The 21628-nt window shown below is 41.9% G+C and overlaps 2 protein-coding genes across 3 annotated transcripts in view; one reads left to right on the forward strand and one right to left on the reverse strand.

Annotated features, from left to right (window-relative positions):
- Positions 1–21628, reverse strand: part of TARBP2 (TARBP2 subunit of RISC loading complex) — a 78319-nt gene that overhangs the window by 18254 nt on the left and 38437 nt on the right. The window lies entirely within an intron of this gene.
- NPFF (neuropeptide FF-amide peptide precursor) lies at positions 735–7371 on the forward strand. The gene is made up of 3 exons (XM_063445290.1): positions 735–860; positions 6395–6513; positions 6922–7371. Exons 1-3 carry the CDS (start codon positions 735–737, stop codon positions 7043–7045), a joined length of 369 nt encoding a protein of 122 aa, XP_063301360.1. The 3' UTR covers positions 7046–7371.

Here is a 21628-nt window from a genome sequence, read left to right on the forward strand (position 1 = left end):
CTAGCCCCAGCCTAAAATGCCATACTATGGACAAGACCATTATAACCATCACTGATTCTTTAACAGGTAGACAGTCATTGGTACAAAAGTACACACAATCCTCAACCAAAAACAAAGGGGCTTGTAGTCCAAGAACAGACTGAGTTTGAGCTTCAATCAGTTAACTAATAACTACAGTTCTGTTAAAGCTAAGACCCAATACATATCTTTCTTGGCTTGTGCATTTTTTGTATTTTCTATGAGCTTTGCAGTGGACCGAGTTCACTAAATACACAACCATAATGGAATGAGACATGCACATGTCCCCAAAGTCTGTAAAACACAATTTAAAATAAATAAATAAAAAAAACAATTATTACAGTTTAAGCTAAAGGAATTTATCTTTGACTGTAGAAATGAACAAATTACTCACATCCCTCCCAATGGGATACCCTGTGCATTAGTAGGACAAACAGTCTTCAATTAAATGTGTGCAAATGGGGTGTTAAGTACAATTTAGCTGGATTTATCCTCGTAATAACACAGAGGTACGATTTTCTCATGTCTAAGGGGAGTATTTAACAGCCCCATGGGTCACATCTCCCGCAAGCCGATGTGACAGGGACATGTAGTGCCTCTCCACTCTGCAGATTAATCACCTTATCCACCTTGAAAGCATGGAGTCTCCTCCCCCTGATCCTTATTCACTATATATAGGTGGCCTGGGTCTATCTGATCACATCTTACACTCAGCCATGCAGCTCCCTGTCCTTTTGCTCATCTCTGTCCTTGCATGTGTTACATGTGCCAAGTCTCACCAAGCAGAGGGTGAACCACCAGAAAACTACCAAGAGGTGGCTCCTGGTTACCTGGATTCACAGGTAAGTTCAAGGAAGGAAAAATGAAGCCAGGATGCATGTTCTAAAAAATAAATAAATGATTTAATGGGAATGGCAAGGGTTTTATTTGTTTGGTGAAATATTAAATCTTACAGAAAAAAAATAATATATATATCTATATGTGTGTGTATTTTGTTTAATTTTACTCTGCCCTCTTCCATTGTGACAGCACAGATTCACAAACAATGCAAAATATTATTGATTGACGTAAGCACGCCAATTATTCACTAAACACCAAATTGTAGTGAATTTAAATACTACAATATTAAGGCTAAAATAGCCAAGCCTTGACAATAAAGAAAAATCATGTTTTTGGTTTTAATTTTAAAATCAAATTTTTTCCCCCTATACTTTGCAATTTGGCTTTCAGTTTACTACAAGTTTGGATTTGTGTGGTTATGTAGAAACATTTGTGTGTGTGTTTGGAAAGCTTAGAATTTGAGAAGCGTTTGATTTGTTATAACAATACTAAAAAGTTCAGCATTGATAAAATAATATTGTGTGAGACATATTCACAGTTTATGTAAGAGTATGTAAGAATGTACCAAGGTGGGTCCTACCAACGTTAAGGTGTGTAAAGGTGATCAGGTATGACTTCAGATTCTGGTGAGGTTTGTGATTAGAAGTGTGTGTTTTCAGCCAAGGACCACTTTGATTATCTCTGATGAAAAGTATACACTAAAGCCATCAAGAGGGAACTATTCACAAAACTGCGATTTGCTACATTTTGCACAGTTGTTGATGCCTCAACGTAAGTTACTGTTTAGTAGATAGACACAGTATCTAGATAACAACAAGACAACTAATTCACTTGGACAGGATTCTACAATTATAGTTACACAACAGATATAAATCACACCTTACAACTTCCTGAACATGTATTGTATCAGAGAGAGAATCCCATGAGGCCACGTGGGGCAGCTGAGTCGATCTACATCCCTTCTACATAACTAAGGCTTTTGATGAAGTCTTGCAGTATATAAAACATTTTCTCTGAGCTTATCTTAGGAGGAAAAGGAGAGAAATGGCTGAAAATGTAAGGTGCTTTAGTCAGTCTCTCTTTGTTATAAACAGTGCTGGATTAATTATGGTCAGGTTCCCTTATCCTCCTAAAATCCATATTTCTGTTGTGCACCTTCCAAATCATGGAGCAAGCAACAGCGTAATACTGTACATCCCCCACTACTTCCTTCACTTAAATAATACAGTTATGCTGTAGAAAAAAAAAAAAAAAAAAAAGGATATAAACTAAATCTACAAAAAAATTAAACTTTGCGCATTGGTAGTCAAGGCGGAGGCAACTAGTATATAGTTGTCCATTTAGTTTATTTAGCAAATCCAGTTCTTGTTCTAGAGTTTCTCATCAATGCAAACTGGAAAAAAAAAAAGTACTTTATGAAGTTTATATATAAAGTTACACGTAACAGTATACAATAAGAATATGTGTTTTTTCTTACTGGCAAGATCTCAGAATAAGAAACCCTAGATTTATAAATACAGCAATACATGGTGAACAAGCCACAAGCGAAATCTAGGTAATAACAGTCAAACGGAAAAACGTACAAATTGCGGAAATACAGACCCTGCAAATTTGGCTTACATTTAAAAAAAATGGTAGTTCACGATTTAACACGCCCATTACAGATTCGAACACAAAATATAAAATTTAGTTGCAGAAAATTGTCATTTCACAAACTCTAAAAATGTTTTAGAAATGTGTGCTCCATCCAGTGGCTCCCACCCCAGCATGCAAGGCGCCCCCAGTGGGCCAGATGTCAGTATACCTGCAGGAACAGAGTTAGAAAATGCCTAAAACCTGCACTGTTAGTTTGCCTTCAGGACTTGGCTGAGGACCACTGATCTATGCTGAACATACAGCAAGTGACCCTACAATTCCATAACTGAACAGATAGTATCATGGCAGAAGTACGGTATATAGAATACATAATACAATGGGTACATTGGACTCGAGTGATTGGGATACCAAGTATTATAGTAAGGGAAGGTACACATGTTGGGAGGTCACCTAGAACGATTACCTGGATTACAGTGAACCAAGCTGCCTTGACTTGATCCTGGGTTAGTTTTCTGCTTAGTATCTTGCTACAATATTGAGGCATGACTGGGGAAACAGTTTGGGGAAAGCAAGTAACGAGAGCTCTGTGGTCTGAAAAGGGTGGGTATCACGAAAAGCAAACAGGATTGAGATCTGGACTCCCCTCAAATGTAGTTGAGGCCTAGTCGGCCTATATGTAATAATAATACAGTGCAAAGCAAAAATAAATAAAAACATAAAATCCAGCACTTACCTTCATCTCTGCTCCAGCATTGGTCCTCTGTGTACAGAGCAAGAGCTCCAGTCAGTTCTCTACCTCAAACACTGGAAATATACATTACAATACCTCCTTCCTCCTACACTGTGTATGAGTGCAATGTGTGCGAGAGTCCTGGAGAATAAAGACCTTAAAAGAGGTTTGTGAAGTTTTATGCCTTTTATAGCCAATTTACCAAACTTGTAATATTTTGCGTTGCATTTTATATATATATTTGTATTGTGCAAAAACCAGCACACTCTCTCCCTGTTCACTAGCTTCAATATCCACAGAGTTATTAAAATAAACAAATCACCCTTATAATGTGCATATTTAGGCAAGTACAGACCTTGTGCAAGAATCTGTATATAGATTTGCCATATTCACCTTGTTTTCTGGGACACACATAATTTCATCATGTTGATTGGCAGCACGTGAAAATACTGCAGGGTTCCGGATTGATTTATCACCTAATTTACTACCTGCAGCATGTGACTTCTACATACCTTCTGTATGTCGCCTATCGATTTATAAAAGTGATGTGTATCCCAGAATATATGGTATGTGTGTAATATATATATATATATTACACACACAGGACTTCCTACCTGTTAGCCATTGCACGTGGGTACAGCTTGTCAGCTCCCTATTTGACTCTTTCCTAGCATGCAGTGTTCGATAACACAGCTGTACGTCTTTGGGAAAAATCTATGGGAGAGGAAGCTAAAATCTTTCATAACTACATAGAGAGAGAGAGAGAGAGAGAGAGAGAGAAAAAAAAGAAACGATAAGTGAACTGCAAGTCACAGAAAACACTATTCTGAGCAACCCTTTGGTGTAGTCAGCCCCTCCTGCACGGTTTGAAGATTAACAGGCAGTAGGACAGTTTTGTGGCGAGTTATATCCTGTGTATGCTAGTCAGTCACAGTCACATATTAAAGGACCACTATAGTGCCAGGAAAACAAACACATTTTCCTGGCACTATAGTGCCCTGAGGGTGCCCCCACCCTCAGGGTCCCACTCCTGCCGGGCTGAAGGGGGTTAAACAATAATAAATGAAAATCACAGTGAGAAGCGCGGAAGTGCCTCTAGCGGCTGTCAATGAGACAGCCACTAGAGGCTGGATTAAGCCATATGTAAACATAGTTCTCTGAAACTGCTATGTTTACAGCAGGCAGGGTTAATCCTAGATGGACCTGGCACCCAGACCACTTCATTGAGCTGAAATGGTCTGGGTGCTTATAGTGGTCCTTTAAGTCTCTATATACAACATTGAACAGCTAGTGTCTGATCTACACTGTTACACATTCACAGTACTGGGTTAAATAACTGACAGCTCAGCTATCAGCTCCATAGAACAAAATGAGAGGCTTCTGATTTTTGGCCAAGAGTGCCCCTTTAACATGCCAGTGTTAATAGATACTCTTGCTTCATTTCATATGACTGTTACTGCTTGTGTCAATTACACATATTATGCATACCGAAACTATTCAGACCTCTTAATTTTTTTTTTTTTACACAAACTTTTTATGCTGCCATCTTATGCTATTGTAAAAAAATTATTAAAAAAAAAAAAATCCCATCTTCACTCAATACCACATAAAGAGATTTAAAAATAAATAAATAATAAAAAAGCATAAATAAACATGAACACAAAATAAATGGACAAAGGAAGATTTCCGATTAACCCGTTATAGAGTGTATCAGAATGCAGAATTGGAATCAGTCAAGTCCTTCTACTGCACAGCCTTGCTTTGGTTAGAGGACGTGTATCTGATGTAAATAAATAATTGAATTTTTCAATGAGGAGAGGCCAAGCTGTCAGCTCTATTAAAGTATAGAGTTATCTTGGACACTTGTAATAGTTTTAAAAGGATGGTAACCTCTGTCAATCTATTGGATTTATTAGTTGGAGTGGCAGAGCAATTTTAAATGTGTTGGAGATAATTTAGTGTTTATAACAATAATTATATACACAGAGATGGAATATTCAGTACATTGCTCTGCACATCATCCTGTAGTTTAAGGGATCATATGGATTAAACTGCTTGCAAGCGAGCTGTAGTGGTTATGGTTCCCGGAGTGTTCTTTTAAGGATGTGTTGGGCCTTGAAAGTCTAACGAAGTGTATTAAATCATTCATTTTAGAAAGAACTTGCTCTACAACCAAGGGTTTGGTATATATTTGAAAGACATTACCAATCAAAGAGTTGTTGCATTTGAGAGCCGCCTGAAACCGTCAGGAATTCAAGATTTAAAGGTCAAGAGAGCCAGATTGGAATTATTTTTCAAGCACAGCAATAGGTTATGGGTATGTAGGTTAGAGTTACAAGAACAAAACTGGGAGACGTGGTTGTGTAGCATCCAATGAAGATCGTGATCATATTAGTCACCTTGTATGGTTTTAGAGGCCAAATTATCCAAGAGCATGAAGAAAGAGGCGCACAGTACAATGGGGATGTCAGATCCTAACAACACAGCGGCTTTTGAACTACATTTCCCATCATGTCCCTCAGCTATTGTATATCAGAGAATGCAGTGTTTGGAAAATATTGAGAATAATTTAAGTAGCTAATCTACCCTACTGAAGCAATAACCTGCTCCAAAGCATTAGAGATACTATGTTAATAAATGTAGATTTAGTTTTTCATACCATAAGCACAATCATTGTCTTTTTATTTGCGCAAACAGTGTTAGAGAACTAGAGGCAGTGTCTGACTTGAACATATAGATAAAAATACAAAAAAAGTCCAAGCAAAAATGGACAAGCAGCAGCATTGAATATTAGGGAACATGTAGCGAAAGTGAAGATTGCAGGCATATTCTACTGAGTGGTAATTATAGTTTTGTGATATGCAAGATACCATTTCTGGAATAGAAACAAATGTGTAAGGAACTGTAATTAAAACATTGCATGTAAAAATACTTTTATATCTTATCTTCTATGTGAACACTAGAGATATCTGCACTGTTTAATTTCCAAAGGTTCTAATTATATAACAAATAGTATTGGAGACAGATGGGCACCCTTGCCATGATCCATTCCTGATTAAGAGTCTGATATAAACCCTGTATTTAAAATATGGGCAGAGAGATAACTATAAACTCCTGACATTTATTAATGTTAAAGGGATCCCAAAGCTGTGTAATATTGCATACAAATAAGTCCTATTTAAGTGTTCACAATACATTTCTGCATTTCAGATGGATGAAAGTTTGTTTCCGCACCCAACGTCAGATGAGAGAACTGCACTGAATATATTGCTTAGGACAATTTTACATAACAGACCTGCCCGGAGTTCCTTCCAGTTCCAGCCCCAGAGGTAACCTTCAAGTTAAAATTAGCTGAATACTGAATGAGGAAATGCACAGAATGTTCAATCTTTAAAAACATCAGAAACAAACCTAGTCACCTAACCCCCAAATATGTAATGCATCAGCCCAGTAATGTGTAATAAACGTTATACATTTTCTCCATCTGTAGTTTCACTGACTACAAACATGTTGCTTTATTTAGAACCAAAAGCACTAAGCCAAGTTCTTCTTCAGATCCATACACTATAATATATATATATATATATATATATATATATATATATATATATATACACACACACACACACACACACTTACTTTTCTAACATATACAAACACTATTGTGAATTCCATATAAAGAGTTTTGGAACAATGGGATGCTATACAGACCATAAAACCCATATTTGCCTTTAAAGGTTTGGAAGGGACGAGCGCAGCACAATGGTGGGAGACAGCAGAATACATTCACGAGGATGGGATTCAATGGCACCTCAGTTCTGGAGCATGGCAGTACCTCAGCGTTTTGGAAGAAAGAAGTGAAGAAAAAAAAAAAGATTGGTTGACTCGTGTCTCAGATGTACTGTTCGGAAAAGCTGCAAAGTACAACAATCAATACAAGACATCACACAAAGAACATGGACTCTCACTCATCTCACCAATACTATATATTGATAGTCAAACATTTTGTAAATATTATCAGTGTGTGATTCATCTAGCTCACAACCATATTTCATCCATAAGAAGCAGCAATTTCCAACCCTGAAGATCATAACTTGCCATTTGTCATACATGTATTGCTCCTTACCACACTGTAAAGAGAGGCCATCTTTAATGTTTATATGTCAGTTGATTTTGCAAACTCATCAATAAAGCCTTTTGTTGTTTCATCAGTCATGTTTCATGACCATGGGGGGGAAGGGGGGATGAATAGGGCATTCATCTAGAAAATCATGTGAAAGGTACATGTTTATTATAGATCACATTAGGATCAGTGGTGCTATCCTTAATTGCATAAGAAAAAAAATTATTTGAGGAGAAATTTAGAAGAGTGCTAACTGGAAAATGGCTGTCAAATGACAGACAGTGGGGCAATCACCATAGAAACAAATGGAATCATCAGGTATATTCCGTTAGATTTAAAAAAAAAAAAATTTTACAACTTTGCTCCACTTTTCACATCACTTTGATAAAACTACACCTTTGTTTTATTTTACAACGGAAGTTGTAATAAGCTCAATTCAAACTATTAAATGAATAAATAAATTAGCATATGAGTATAATAATGTGAATCTTTGTGACCAAGAAGCAATGTAAAAGAGCATATTCATATACCGTATATACTCGCACATTTTCTGTGCTAAAAAAACCCAACTCGGCTTATACTCGAGTCAATTGTCTGTATTATGGCAATTTACATTGCCATAATACAGACAATGGGGCTGTGGGGGCTGCAGAGATCTTACTTACCTCTCCTGCAGCTCCTGTCAGCTCTCTCCTCCTCCGCGCTGTCCGTTCAGCACCTCGGTCAGCTCCCAGTGTAAGTCTCGCGAGAGCCGCGGCTCTCGCGAGACTTACACTGGGAGCTGACAGAGGGAGCTGCACAGACCGCGCGGAGGAGGAGGGAGCTGACAGGAGCTGCAGGAGAGGTAAGTTACAGCTCTGCCAGCACCCCCTCTCCCCCCACTGAACTGCCAATGCCACTGGACCACCAGAGAAGGAGAGCCCCCCTCCCTGCTATGTATCAAGCAGGGAGGGGGGACGAAAAAAAAAGATAGTAATAAAAAAAAATTAAATAATATATAATAATAAAAAAATAAATAATAATTAAATTAAATAAATAAAATAATAATTAAAAAAAATTAAAATAATAAAAAAAATTGCCCACCCCCCACCAAGGCTCTGCAACACACACACACACACACACACACACACACACACACACCACTCATACACACACTGCACTCATACACACACGCTGCACTCATACACTCACGCTGCACTCATACACTCACGCTGCACTCATACACTCACGCTGCACTCATACACTCACGCTGCACTCATACACTCACGCTGCACTCATACACTCACGCTGCACTCATACACTCACGCTGCACTCATACACTCACGCTGCACTCATACACACACGCTGCATTCATACACACACACTGCATTCATACACACGCTGCACTCATACACACGCTGCACTCATACACACGCTGCACTCATACACACGCTGCACTCATACACACGCTGCACTCATACACACGCTGCACTCATACACACGCTGCACTCATACACACGCTGCACTCATACACACGCTGCACTCATACACACGCTGCATTCATACACACGCTGCATTCATACACTCACGCTGCATTCATACACTCACGCTGCATTCATACACTCACGCTGCATTCATACACTCACGCTGCATTCATACACACACACGCTGCATTCATACACACACGCTGCATTCATACACACACGCTGCACTCATACACACACGCTGCACTCATACACACACGCTGCACTCATACACACACTGCACTCATACACTCACACTGCATTCATACACACTGCATTCATACACACACACTGCATTCATACACACACACACTGCATTCATACACACACTGCACTCATACACACGCTGCACTCACTCACACTGCATTCATACACTCACACTGCATTCATACACTCACACTGCATTCATACACTCACACTGCATTCATACACTCACACTGCATTCATACACTCACACTGCATTCATACACTCACACTGCATTCATACACTCACACTGCATTCATACACTCACACTGCATTCATACACTCACACTGCATTCATACACACACACTGCATTCATTATACACACACTGTAAATAAATATTCAATTAATATATTTTTTTTAGGATCTAATTTTATTTAGAAATTTACCAGTAGCTGCTGCATTTCTCACCCTAGTCTTATACTCGAGTCAATACGTTTTCCCATTTTTTGGGGGTAAAATTAGGGGCCTCGGCTTATATTCGGGTCGGCTTATACTCGAGTATATACGGTATTTGTTAGAATGTCAACAATGACAAAAAACTTGCCTCTTGTTTGCTGTGAGGTTAAAAAGTTCAAACCAATGGACTGTTCTCGAAGGAAGTGCCTTGAATTTTTTAAAATCCTGCATCTTCCTTTCTTCAATGGAATGGTAAAAGCTCTTCAAATCAAACAAGAAGTCTCTACATTTCAGGTAAAATCTATATCGAAAGGATGTCAACTTGTGCTAGCAGAGAAATATTTTAAGGCAGCTAAAATTAATGTAAACCCCTGGACAACAATAGACCACCAGTAACAATCTCAAGACTCCCAAGACAGAAAGTATCAGTTTTCTCCTAACTCACAGACGCTCAATATGAGGTTACTAATTCCAGAATACTTAATTTCAGAACCACTCAATCAAGAAAATCTCCCCAACAAACAGAGCAAGCATGCAGGTTATTTGCCTAAACTTTCAATGATATGCTTTTATATCAAAGGCTCACAGGATGTCAATACACATTTCAATATATACAAGTGTATTTTACTTTACATCATAAGATCCAAACATGCATTATAAAAAAGGAGTAACGTTGTAAAACTAAAATAAATCACAAATTTAAAACAAAATATAAACCACCACAAAAACCAATCCAATATACCTAAAGTTACAAAGACATTAACCCTGACGAAGGTGCACTCTGCATTGCACCGAAACGCTTGTCAGGCGTTTTTTCTTCGTGGGTTATGGGCACTGCACTGTTTACTTTTAAGCACGTTTGAATCATATGTAACCTTCTTTTATTATTTATCGCTTCTATGCCTATATAGCTAGTTTTACAGGGAGAGAGGCTTTGTAAGTTAACTATTGCCAGTTCAATTTTTGCCTGGCTTAAAATTATTCACTACTATCCTCCTCCATACTCTATATCTGGGTAGTACCTGTCTCACAGGTTTACTTTAGGGATACTTGCATATATATTTGCATTCTCTATTTGAGGGTTTTGACCAATACCTAATTGTATCTATATCCATTTATGGTAATTTGGTAGCATTTGGCTATCCTGCCTATTTCTAGGAATCCTTTTCCTGATCACTAAGCTAGGGCAGAGATTATACCACCTACCATTTAACCCTTATTTGTCTCTGGGATGACCTGGTGTGGTTTTTGTTATGTAGCTGACTTCAGTTTATTGGGGGTCCAGTAGAGTCTTCATTTTTTGAGCCAATTTAATAAAGCTCATTTTATCTAATTGATTTTTACTCTACCCGGACATAGTCCCCTTCCTCTGAGCTGACACATATTTGTGGCTACTTATTATTTTTGTTGGTGTATATTACTTGACCAAGACTGTTGCTCTTATGACTACAGTTATATCCAAGTAATACAGTGACTCTCAAATTGTGTTTCTGATTAGAGTCTCTGTATAATTTCTCTCCTTTTCTCTTGTATACTAAATAGGACCCTGCAGTATAAAGGAAAATAGCTACATTATTAAAGATCCACAATTTTCCATTTCTGATAGGTTGTGGACATGCCAATACCAAATTCATTAAATATAGAAGTGTTCTACTGTTTGAGATACGGGTATATTCTACTCTGTGTAAGAGGTTGACCAAGTGATGCTATATCAGAAGGACCTCTAGCTAGAATCTGTTATGTCTACCAATGTACCCTAAAACAGACATACAACACAAACCCCCAAAGACCATTGTCACTTTAGTGATTAGCATTTAGTAGATTATATCTGAAGCATTTTAACAAAGTTTGCTATGGATTCATAAATTGCCAAGAACTATACAGTTTGTTTGTTTTTTGATGGAAAAGATAAAAACATAGTGTATGTGAATGACAGAGGGTAAGTGTATGGAGGGGGGGAGGGGTTCCATAGCTTATTTTATACTTTTCACATATCCTGTGCACAGTATATTAGAAGTTAAATAAAGTACAAGCAAACATTTACTTCATTTATGAGTCGCATTACAGGTGTCTGAATTTGGCAATATACATTTTTGATGCATGCAATTGTGAAATCAAAGTTACACGCCAGGTTACCGTCTCCAATCTTTGAAAAGAGCAAACAGTGAAACAAACAGGTTGTAGTGTATGAAAAAGAAGTTGAAGCAATATTTCCCTTATATGATATTTAACTAGCACACATCAGCAAATTGTAATTGCATATTGACAGAAGCCTAGAAGTAGAAAAACAACTGGTATTAAAATCCATTTGTTTCCTGAACCTCTCCTCTAACCGACGAACATAATTATAAAACGCTAAGAATGCACACGTATTGAGCCTCTAATTAAACAATTTGAGTTCATTTGTAAAAAAGAAAACCAAAAAAAAAAACCACAACCCACACACTTCATCACTCAATGTATTTCCCTGTATATAATAATAATTTAAAAAGCGGTAGTCAGTAGTTGCTGTGATACAGATTAAAAGAAGTTGTCAGCGGAAATCCTACATGAAGACTGCCAGGATGTGAACCGAATGCCATTAAAATGAAATTATCCTCATGTTCCATGTTAAGTGGTAGGATGTTTAAACTGCTCTCTGAGCGTAATTAAGACATATTACTGCTTAATGATCTCTTATCGCCGTTACCCAAAAAGACACTAGTTTTAGTAGTTTATTATGTGACCACACAAAACAGATTGTGTTAAAACAACAATGATTAACTGAATTTAATGATGTGTACATGATGGTTTTTACACATGAAATGTGGTTGGGCTTAGCTTAAATAAACAAAGCTCAGGAAGGGGTTTATTAACTTTGCTATATTAGTAGCATTATTATAAAGTTATGTTAATCACAGTATACTGCATTTTATCTCATTCTCTCCCAAATAGAATGTTTATTGCCTGTAACTACTATATGCTGGGAAATTAAAGGGAACTGTTATAAAAATAAATTAAAAAACCTCATATCATATTTAGACAATAGCATCAATTAAACAAAAATATGTCAAACTTCTGTAGCTGTAGTTGTGAGAGGCGATTTGTAGCTGCAGCTACATCTATATCACCAATCAGGAGCCTCTCCTTCTGGTCCATGGAGTCTGATATTTTCCAATAAAAGGATAAATCATTTTCCCACAGTTCTACAGTCACAAAAGATGAGTGAAAGTGTGCAAAAAGCAGCCACACCGTTACTGCCGTTACTGTGGTCAGTGGAAAGGTTACTCCAGGCGGTGGTTTTAAGCTTCTCGATTGATACTTTAAATAATATATTGGGTATTTCTCATGGCGCTGCCTAAAATGTGAGTTTATTTTTTCCGCCAACAGGAGTTAGGTTGTGTCAAACAAATCAATTACAATTATGTATATATAGCGCCGTGTTCTGCAGCACTGTACAATAGGGACCAAGACAATTTAAGTCCAGCAAAACATACATGATTTACTGGAACAGTAGGCAGAGAGGGCCCTGTCTAAACAAGCTTACAATCTAAAGGGATGAGAAACAGATACACAAAAGGGTAGTCAAGGGTTGTTTGAGAGGAGGGAGCATATTAGGAGACAACAGAGTAAGGTTGTAGGGGATGAGGAGTTGAGGGGTGAGATGAAAGGCTACTCTAGAGAAATGTGTTTTCTGGGACTTTTTTTGAAGTACTTAAGAGAAGGGGAAAACATTCGGGCATGGGCGCAACCAGAGCAAAAGTCTGGGGTGCAAAAACAGAACAGGTCATTGGTGAGCTGGAGTTGGTCTGTTAATGAGGAACGAGATGGGAGCAAAAGAAAGGTTATGGAGATCTTTGTAAGTAAATACAAAAACTTTGACCTGAATTCTAAATAAAAGAGGAAGCCAATGTAAATAATTCCTGCACATCAGGTAGAGAAGTCTTGCAGACGATTCATTACAGACTGTAGAGGGGCAATCTGCTTGTCGATCTGAAAAGTGCACAGAGGATTACAAAAATCAAAGACGGGAAACAAGAGCATGGACAAGTGCTTTAGTTGCATCTTGAGTGAGAAATGGGTGAAAGTGAGATATTTTTAAGGTCAAACTCAGGGTTTGATAATAGAACTTATGTAATGGGTTAAGGAAAGGTCAGAGTCAAATATCTCACAAAGGCAAATGTGCCTGAGGGGTAGAGTTTATGATCGCTCCACTCACTTTAAGGGAAATAGAAGCAGCTTTAGAGGGTGCAAAGACAAGGACTTTGATAGGTTGAGTTTTTAGTAATTGTTTAGTAATTGTTAATCAGTAATTGTGCATTGTTGTCAGTAGTTTGTGATATGATCCAGCTGATGGGCAGAAAGATCAGTCGAGGATATCATCAGTGTACATGTGATATTGAAAACCATAGGATATTGGATTACCAAGAGATTATTAGTTCTGAAGCACCAACAAAGAGTTGTACAATGGGTGGACTAACAGACACGTAATTATAACCAGACAAATAGGACGAACAGACACACAGTGGTTGAGGGCCCTGCTCAGTAAGCGTACATGTTAGAGGGAGTGGGGTATAGGATCACAAAGGGTGAGGGTAGGGGTAGGGGTTTCTAGAAAAGTATTCACGGGGGGCTTGGTGGGTTATTTCTGACAGTTACAGGAGAGATGCAGTATAAATTGAGAAGAGGTCTCAATACAGAGTCCTGAAGAACATCAGGATATCAACAAATTAAAGAGACCGTAACAAAAGTTTAAGAGCAGTTTGACTTTGAACTGACACCAATTGGTATTTTTTAGCATCAAACTTTTTAAAATATGCTCTCAAAGATTTAGCTCCAGATTCGTTACCAATTTTAAACTGTTAGATAGAGACTTTGTTATTACAATGCTAGAACCAGGGGCGGACTGAGAGCCTTTGGGGCCCCCGGGCAAAATTAGATCCCAGGCCCTTTGAATGCACAAATATATGTGCATTAAATAAATGTTAAAGGATCACTATAGTGTCAGGAAAACAAAGCGGTTTTCCTGACACTAAAGTGCCCTAAGGGTGCCCCCACCCTAAGGGTCCCCCTCCCGTTGTGCTGAAGGGGCTAAAAGCCCTTAAGCAGCTTACCTTTATCCAGCACCAGGCTCCCTAGGTGCTGGTGACCTCTCCTCCCTGCCGACGTCAGCTCATGAGTGGAGCGAAATGCGCATGCGCGGCAAGCGCGCATTCAAACAGTCCATAGGAAAGCATTTCTCAATGCTTTCCTATAGACGTTCTGCACATCAGGATGAACCCCACTAGAGGCAGGGCCGGCTCTACCTGTTAGGCGGAGTAGGCAGCCGCCTAGGGCGCCCCTTGGGAAGGGGCGCCGCCAGGAGCGCCGGCCCCCCTAATGCTGCAGCCGCCCGAGCGCTCTGCAGAGAGCCTCAGGCGGCTGCAGCTTTGCCCGGGCTGGTGCGTCCCGGGCGAAGCATGAGGAGAGGGACTGACAGGAGGGAAGCGCTCAGCGCTTCCTCCTGTCACTCCCTCACTGTAACGTGGCCGAGCCCTGTATGGTCCGCCAGTACAGGGAGCATCTGTCTCCTGTACCCGGCCGGACTAACAGGAAGTGAACACAGGGAGGGAGGGAGGGAGGAGAAACAAACAGGGAGGGAGGGAGGAGAAAGAAACAGGGAGGGAGGGGGAGAAAGAAACAGGGAGGGAGGGGGAGAAAGAAACAGGGAGGGAGGGGGGAGAAAGAAACAGGGAGGGGGGGAGAAAGAAACAGGGAGGGAGGGGGAGAAAGAAACAGGGAGGGGGGGAGAAAGAAACAGGGAGGGAGGGGGAGAAAGAAACAGGGAGGGGGGAGAAAGAAACAGGGAGGGAGGGGCGAGAAAGAAACAGGGAGGGAGGGGCGAGAAAGAAACAGGGAGGGAGGGGGGGAGAAAGAAACAGGGAGGGGGGAGAAAGAAACAGGGAGGGAGGGGGAGAAAGAAACAGGGAGGGGGGGAGAAAGAAACAGGGAGGGAGGGGGAGAAAGAAACAGGGAGGGGGGAGAAAGAAACAGGGAGGGGGGAGAAAGAAACAGGGAGGGAGGGGCGAGAAAGAAACAGGGAGGGAGGGGGGGAGAAAGAAACAGGGAGGGGGGAGAAAGAAACATGGAGGGAGGGAGGGGGGAGAAAGAAACAGGGAGGGAGGGGGAGAAAGAAACAGGGAGGGAGGGAGGGGGGAGAAAGAAACAGGGAGGGAGGGGGGGGGAGAAAGAAACAGGGAGGGGGGAGAAAGAAACAGGGAGGGAGGGAGAAAGAAACGGGGGGGGAGAAAGAAACAGGGAGGGAGGGAGGGGGGAGAAAGAAGGGAGGGAGGGAGGGGAAAGAAAGAAACTGACAGGGAGGGGGGGGAGAAAGAAACTGACAGGGAGGGGGGGGAGAAAGAAACAGACAGGGATGGGGTGGGAGAAAGAAACTGACAGGGAGGGGGGGAGAAAGAAACTGACAGGGAGGAGGGGGAGAAAGAAACTGACAGGGAGGAGGGGGAGAAAGAAACTGACAGGGAGGGGGGGAGAAAGAAACTGACAGGGAGGGGGGGAGAAAGAAACTGACAGGGGGGGGAGAAAGAAACTGACAGGGAGGGGGGAGAAAGAAACTGACAGGGAGGGGGGGAGAAAGAAACTGACAGGGAGGGGGGGGAGAAAGAAACTGACAGGGAGGGGGGGAGAAAGAAACTGACAGGGAGGGGGGAGAAAGAAACTGACAGGGAGGGGAATTGACGGGGAGAGGGGAATTGACGGGGAGAGGGGAATTGACAGGGAGAGGGGAATTGACAGGGATGGGGGAGTGACAGGGGAGGGAGGGGAATGAGAGTGACAAGGGAGGGGGGAGAGGTTGACATTCATCACACACAATGCACCCCCTGCACACAGAAAAAACACACAATGCATTTCACACACACACACGCAATGCAACCCTTACACACACAGAAACACACAATGCATTCCTTACACACACTCAATGCACCCCTTACAGACTCACACACTTCATCCTTTACATACACAGAAACACACCTTGCAGCCCTTACACATACAAACACAAATTCACACAATGCATTCCTTACACACAAATCAGGACATCCCCTACACACTCCACCCCCTGTGAACAAACTCATTGTTGGACCCTGGGACCCAGACCTTGAGCTGTGTAAAGGGCCCCCCAAAAATTGAGCTGCTTCACGTTCTCCCAGAACATTGATTTTTGTGACCACAGTTACAAACAGCCTCCATAGATCCTGTTCTACACCAGACCAGTGGAGCCAGACTGCAGCTAGAGCCCATCATCATCCTCATCTGGTTGTAAGTAGGCAATCTAGTATATTATTTGTGGCACTAATCTCTAATTTACCTCACATTAAAGAAACACTATAGTCCCCAGAACCACTGCAGCTTAATGTAGTGGTTCTGGTGTCTATAGCCTGTCCCTACAGGCCTTTTAATGTAAACACGGCGGCACTGCAGCACTAGCGTTAGTTAACATGGCAGGTCATATGGGTGGGGCATTGTGATGTCACGGGGGGGGGGGGGGGGGGGGGGGGGGGGCGGCAAACTTTACTTTTGCCTATGGCGGAAAAAAACTTTCCACTGGCCCTGACTAGAGGTTTGATTAACCCTGCTAAGTAAACAAACTGCTATGTTTACATCTGAAGGGTTAAAACCTGAGGGACCTGGCACCCAGACCACTTCATTGAGCTGAAGTGGTCTGGGTGACTATAGTGTCCCTTTAAATATAACTCTCATATAATACAGCATTCCTTTGGATGTGTATATTGTGAAGACCTGTGTATCAATGCATGTTTGTATTTGAGTCCGTGTGAATGCACTTGTCCATGTCTGGATGACTACATGTGATTTTTTGTATATAGTGTCAGTGTGAATGCATATGTTACAGGTGAGAGAGTGTGTGAGGGAGAGGGTGACAGGTGGAAGAGTGTGGGAGGTGGTGACAGGTGGCAGAGTGAGGGGGTACCTGGAGGCAGAGTCAGGGAGGGAGGGGATGACTAGTGACAGAGTGAGGGAGGGGGTGACTGTCCCCCTTACTCTGTCACTAGTCACCACCTCCCTCCCTCACTCTGTCACCAGTCATCCCCTCACTCACTCTGTCACTAGAGTGAGGGGGTGACTACTGACAGAGTGAGGGAGGGGGTGACTAGTGACAGAGTAAGGGAGGGAAGGGGTGACTAGTGACAGAGGGAGGGAAGGGGTGACTAGTGACAGAGGGAGGGAAGGGGTTACTAGGGACAGAGTGAGGGAGGGAGGGGGTGACCGTCACTAGTCACACCCTCCCTCTGTCCTTAGTCACCCCCTCCCTCCCTCACTAGTCACCCCCTCGTTCCCTCTGTCACTAGTCACCCCCTCCCTCCCTCTGTCACTAGTCACCCCCTCCCTCCCTCTGTCACTAGTCACCCCCTCCATCCTTCTGTCACTAGTCACCCCCTCCCTCCCTCTGTCACTAGTCACCCCCTCCCTCCCTCTGTCACTAGTCACCCCATGCCTCCCTCTGTCACTAGTCACCCCATGCCTCCCTCTGTCACTAGTCACCCCATGCCTCCCTCTGTCACTAGTCACCCCTCCCCTCCCTCTGTCACTAGTCACCCCTCCCCTCCCTCTGTCACTAGTCACCCCTCCCTCCCTCTGTCACTAGTCACCCCTCCCTCCCTCTGTCACTAGTCACCCCTCCCTCCCTCTGTCACTAGTCACCCCATGCCTCTCTCACTCTGTCACTAGTCATCCCCTCCCTCTATCACTAGTCACACCCTCCCCCTCCCTCACTGTCACTAGAGTGAGGGGGTGACTAGTGACAGAGTAAGGGAGGGGTGGGGTGACTAGTGACAGAGGGAGGGATGGGGTGACTAGTGACGGAGGGAGGAAAGAGGTGACTAGTGACAGAGAGGAGGGGTGACTAATGACAGAGGGAGGGGTGACTAATGACAGAGGGAGGGGTGACTAATGACAGAGGGAGGGGGTGACACAATGACAGAGGGAGGGAGGGGGTGACAAAGGGAGGGGTGACTAGTGACACAGCGACAGAGGGAGGGTGGGGGTGACACAGTGACACAGGGAGGGAGGGAGTGATTAGTGACAGTGACGTAGGGAGGGGTTGACTAGTGACAGAGGGAGGGGTGACTAGTGGCATTTTACAATATAAAAACGTGCTGTCTAACTGAATGCCATGACTATGATTCTTAACCCTGTTATTTAACTGCTTGGAAGTGCTGTCGTGGCCTACAAAGCTTTGTTGTTATGACTTGCACAATATAAATAAAGAATAAAAAAAAAAAAAAAGTCTGAATTAATGTGAATCGAGTGTACCAAACAAGAACACCATCTCTCTTCAATAAACAGAACAAAGGGGTAAATTACCAGTGAAAGCCATGCTATACTTGTGTGTAATGGAATGTAAGAGTCATGTCTTGACAAATAACACATGGATTGAGAACATGCAGCCATTCAATGGCGGAAAGGTTTAACAGACCTTTTAATGGGTTTATGGTGGGTACCAGGAGCACAAACTTGCAACATTGGTGGGGTTTTCGCAGTCTTGCCCATTATATATATAGAATAGTTATCATTCAAAAGGACAGCCAACAAATGGAGGAGAGTTCACACAAGACCAAGTAAAAATCACAAAGCAAACAGCAGAGCAACAGTCAGTCTAGTTAATCAAATGACTGATGTGCAAAAATATACACAATAAATTAACTGGACACAATTTTGTCTTTTTGCTATTAATATAACAATGAATTCGAAACACATTCTGGTTGCATGCCTTCTTTTTCATTAGGATTTCAGGAGGAAGGTACAGGTTGATAAACATGCAGCAACTTTTAAGAAAGCCTAAAGTGTGCACACTTATCCCACCAACAGAATAATGTCTACTTTGAAACAGCCTGACGTGTCCAGGAATAGTCTAGTAAACTTAAAGGGACACTATAGTCACCAGAACAAATACAGCTTATTGAATCTGTTCTGGTGAGTAGAATCATTACCTTCAGGCTTTTTTCTGTAAACACTGTCTTTTCAGAGAAAATGCAGTGTTTACATTACAGCCTAGTGATAACTTCACTGGCCACTCCTTAGATGGCTGTTAGATATCCTTCCTGGGTCATGGCTGCCTAAAATGCATCCAAATATTCAGTATCTCCTACCTCTGCATGCAGACACTGAACTTTCCTCATGGAGATTCATTGATTCAATTCCTCTCTATGAGGAGATGCTGATTGGCCAGGGCTGTGTTTGAATTGTGCTGTCTCTGCCCCTGACCTGCCTCTTTGTCAGTCTCAGCCAATCCTATGGGGAAGCATTGTGATTGGATCAGGCTACCACTTCTGCTGATGTCAGCAGACAGGTCTAAAGTTAACAGGGACAAACAAGCAGCTGCAGGCTTGAATACAAGTAAGATTTTTACTATATTTATGGAGGCATGAGGGGTAGATAGTTGTTTTAACCCTATAGGGTCAGGAATACATGTTTGTGTTCCTGACCTTATAGTGCTCCTTTAAAGAAGAAGTAAAAAAAAAAAACGGCTATATTTTCATTGCAGTGTTAAGACTGCCTCTAGTGGCTGTCTACCAGACAGTCACTAGAGGTGCTTTCTGCAGTTTCACAAAGTTTGGCCACGCTTTGCACAAGGAGATCCAGCATCAAACAACATTGAGTCAATGCTTTCCTATAGAGGAGGCCTAATGCTCGCGGCATTCGCTACACACATGCATTAGGTTCCCTTGCCCCCAAATCGGCTGACATTGGTGGAAGAGAAGCACCACACAGCACCAAGGGATCTTGGCGCTGGAATCAGGTAAGTTAAAGTTTTTTTTGTAGCCCTTTCCTACAAAAAAGCCCTTTCCTAGTGTTAGAATGCATATTTAGTTTCCTAATACTAAAGAGTTCATTTAACTCTAAATTAATCTTATTACTGTTAGTCAGTAGACAGCTATTACCATCCAGTGCAGTGGAGACAACATCAATCAGCATCTCCCAAGAAAAAAATGCTTTAGATACCTGTAGAGCAGTGGTTTCCAAACCAGTCCTCATGGCCCACCAACAAACCAGGATTTTTGCAGTTCCCTCTTTTATTCCAATCGAGATCCTGACAAAACCTTGACTTTTGGTTGGTCTTGAGGACTGGTTTGGGAAACACTGTTCTAGAGACTATATATTATTAGAGGATGCACAACCGAATACCAGGGGAGGTTGGTGAAGTTTTAAAATGATGTGGGCGCCAGACTCTCCACACATAACTTGGCTCCACCCCCTCTCTTTGGAACACCACCTCCTGATTTAGTGGACCCATATGAAACATGAAAATAGCTTTCAAAATAAAATAAAAATAAATAAAAGGGAAAACAATTTTTTTTTCCACTTTTCATGGTTTAACCTATTTAATGCCATAGATGTGACCTGCACATTAGAGAGAAAAGTAAGTCTCATAGCCCTGGCACTGAAACAGTAAAACCATAATTCACAGATCTTACTATTAGCATGACGTAAAGTCATGATTTTATTGAGGGCACGGAGGGGAGTATTATGCATTCTCTTTCTTTATTTTCATTCAGCAGCAAAGAAAATCATCAGTATAACAACATTTCTTAGGAACACTGCAATCATGACACAGTACAGTCCATAAAGGTGTGACAATCCTAGACTCCTCCTCTTTCTTGCGTAATCACCCAAAGACCAACAACAACTGGAACCAAGAAAAACAAACAGAACAGGAACTATGGTAACAAAACCTCCAGCATCCAAAAGTCAGTCAACAAGGATATAATCCAACAAAACACTGGCAAAGAAGAAGCATTCAAGGGGGCGGGGTCTAACTGTCATGGAGGACAGACGTGTTTCACTGAAGCTCCTCCACAATTTTGCCAACGAAAGCAACACAAGGCCCCATCAAGCATAATTTCGGAACCACCTAGAGCCCACTCCGGCGCCTGACACTGCTGGGCCTGGTTGTAGGGGTCGGTGCCCCGGTAAAAATCGAGTAACCACGCGTGTGACAACATGGGGCCTTGTGTGCACCGGGTGGGAGAGGCGGACGCTCTCCCGCTCCGAGGATACTCAGCGACTGCTACGGAGATGCAGACGCCCCGTTACCCCCCCCCCCCCCGGGACTGTCGGGGGTGAACACGGTCCAACACGGGAGAGCTACGCTTCGCAGAGGCGAGGGGGAGGTGAAGGCCAGCA

The sequence above is a fragment of the Pelobates fuscus genome, chromosome 1, assembly GCF_036172605.1.
Source record: "Pelobates fuscus isolate aPelFus1 chromosome 1, aPelFus1.pri, whole genome shotgun sequence".
NCBI lineage: Eukaryota > Metazoa > Chordata > Amphibia > Anura > Pelobatidae > Pelobates > Pelobates fuscus.

Bases quoted from the DNA above. Each gene is read 5' to 3' on its own strand.
- NPFF (XM_063445290.1), top strand. From the start codon at position 735: ATGCAGCTCCCTGTCCTTTTGCTCATCTCTGTCCTTGCATGTGTTACA. The intron at 861-6,394 runs GTAAGTTCAAGG...TCTGCATTTCAG, and splicing joins CTGGTTACCTGGATTCACAG to ATGGATGAAAGTTTGTTTCC. The intron at 6,514-6,921 runs GTAACCTTCAAG...TTGCCTTTAAAG, and splicing joins TTCCAGTTCCAGCCCCAGAG to GTTTGGAAGGGACGAGCGCA.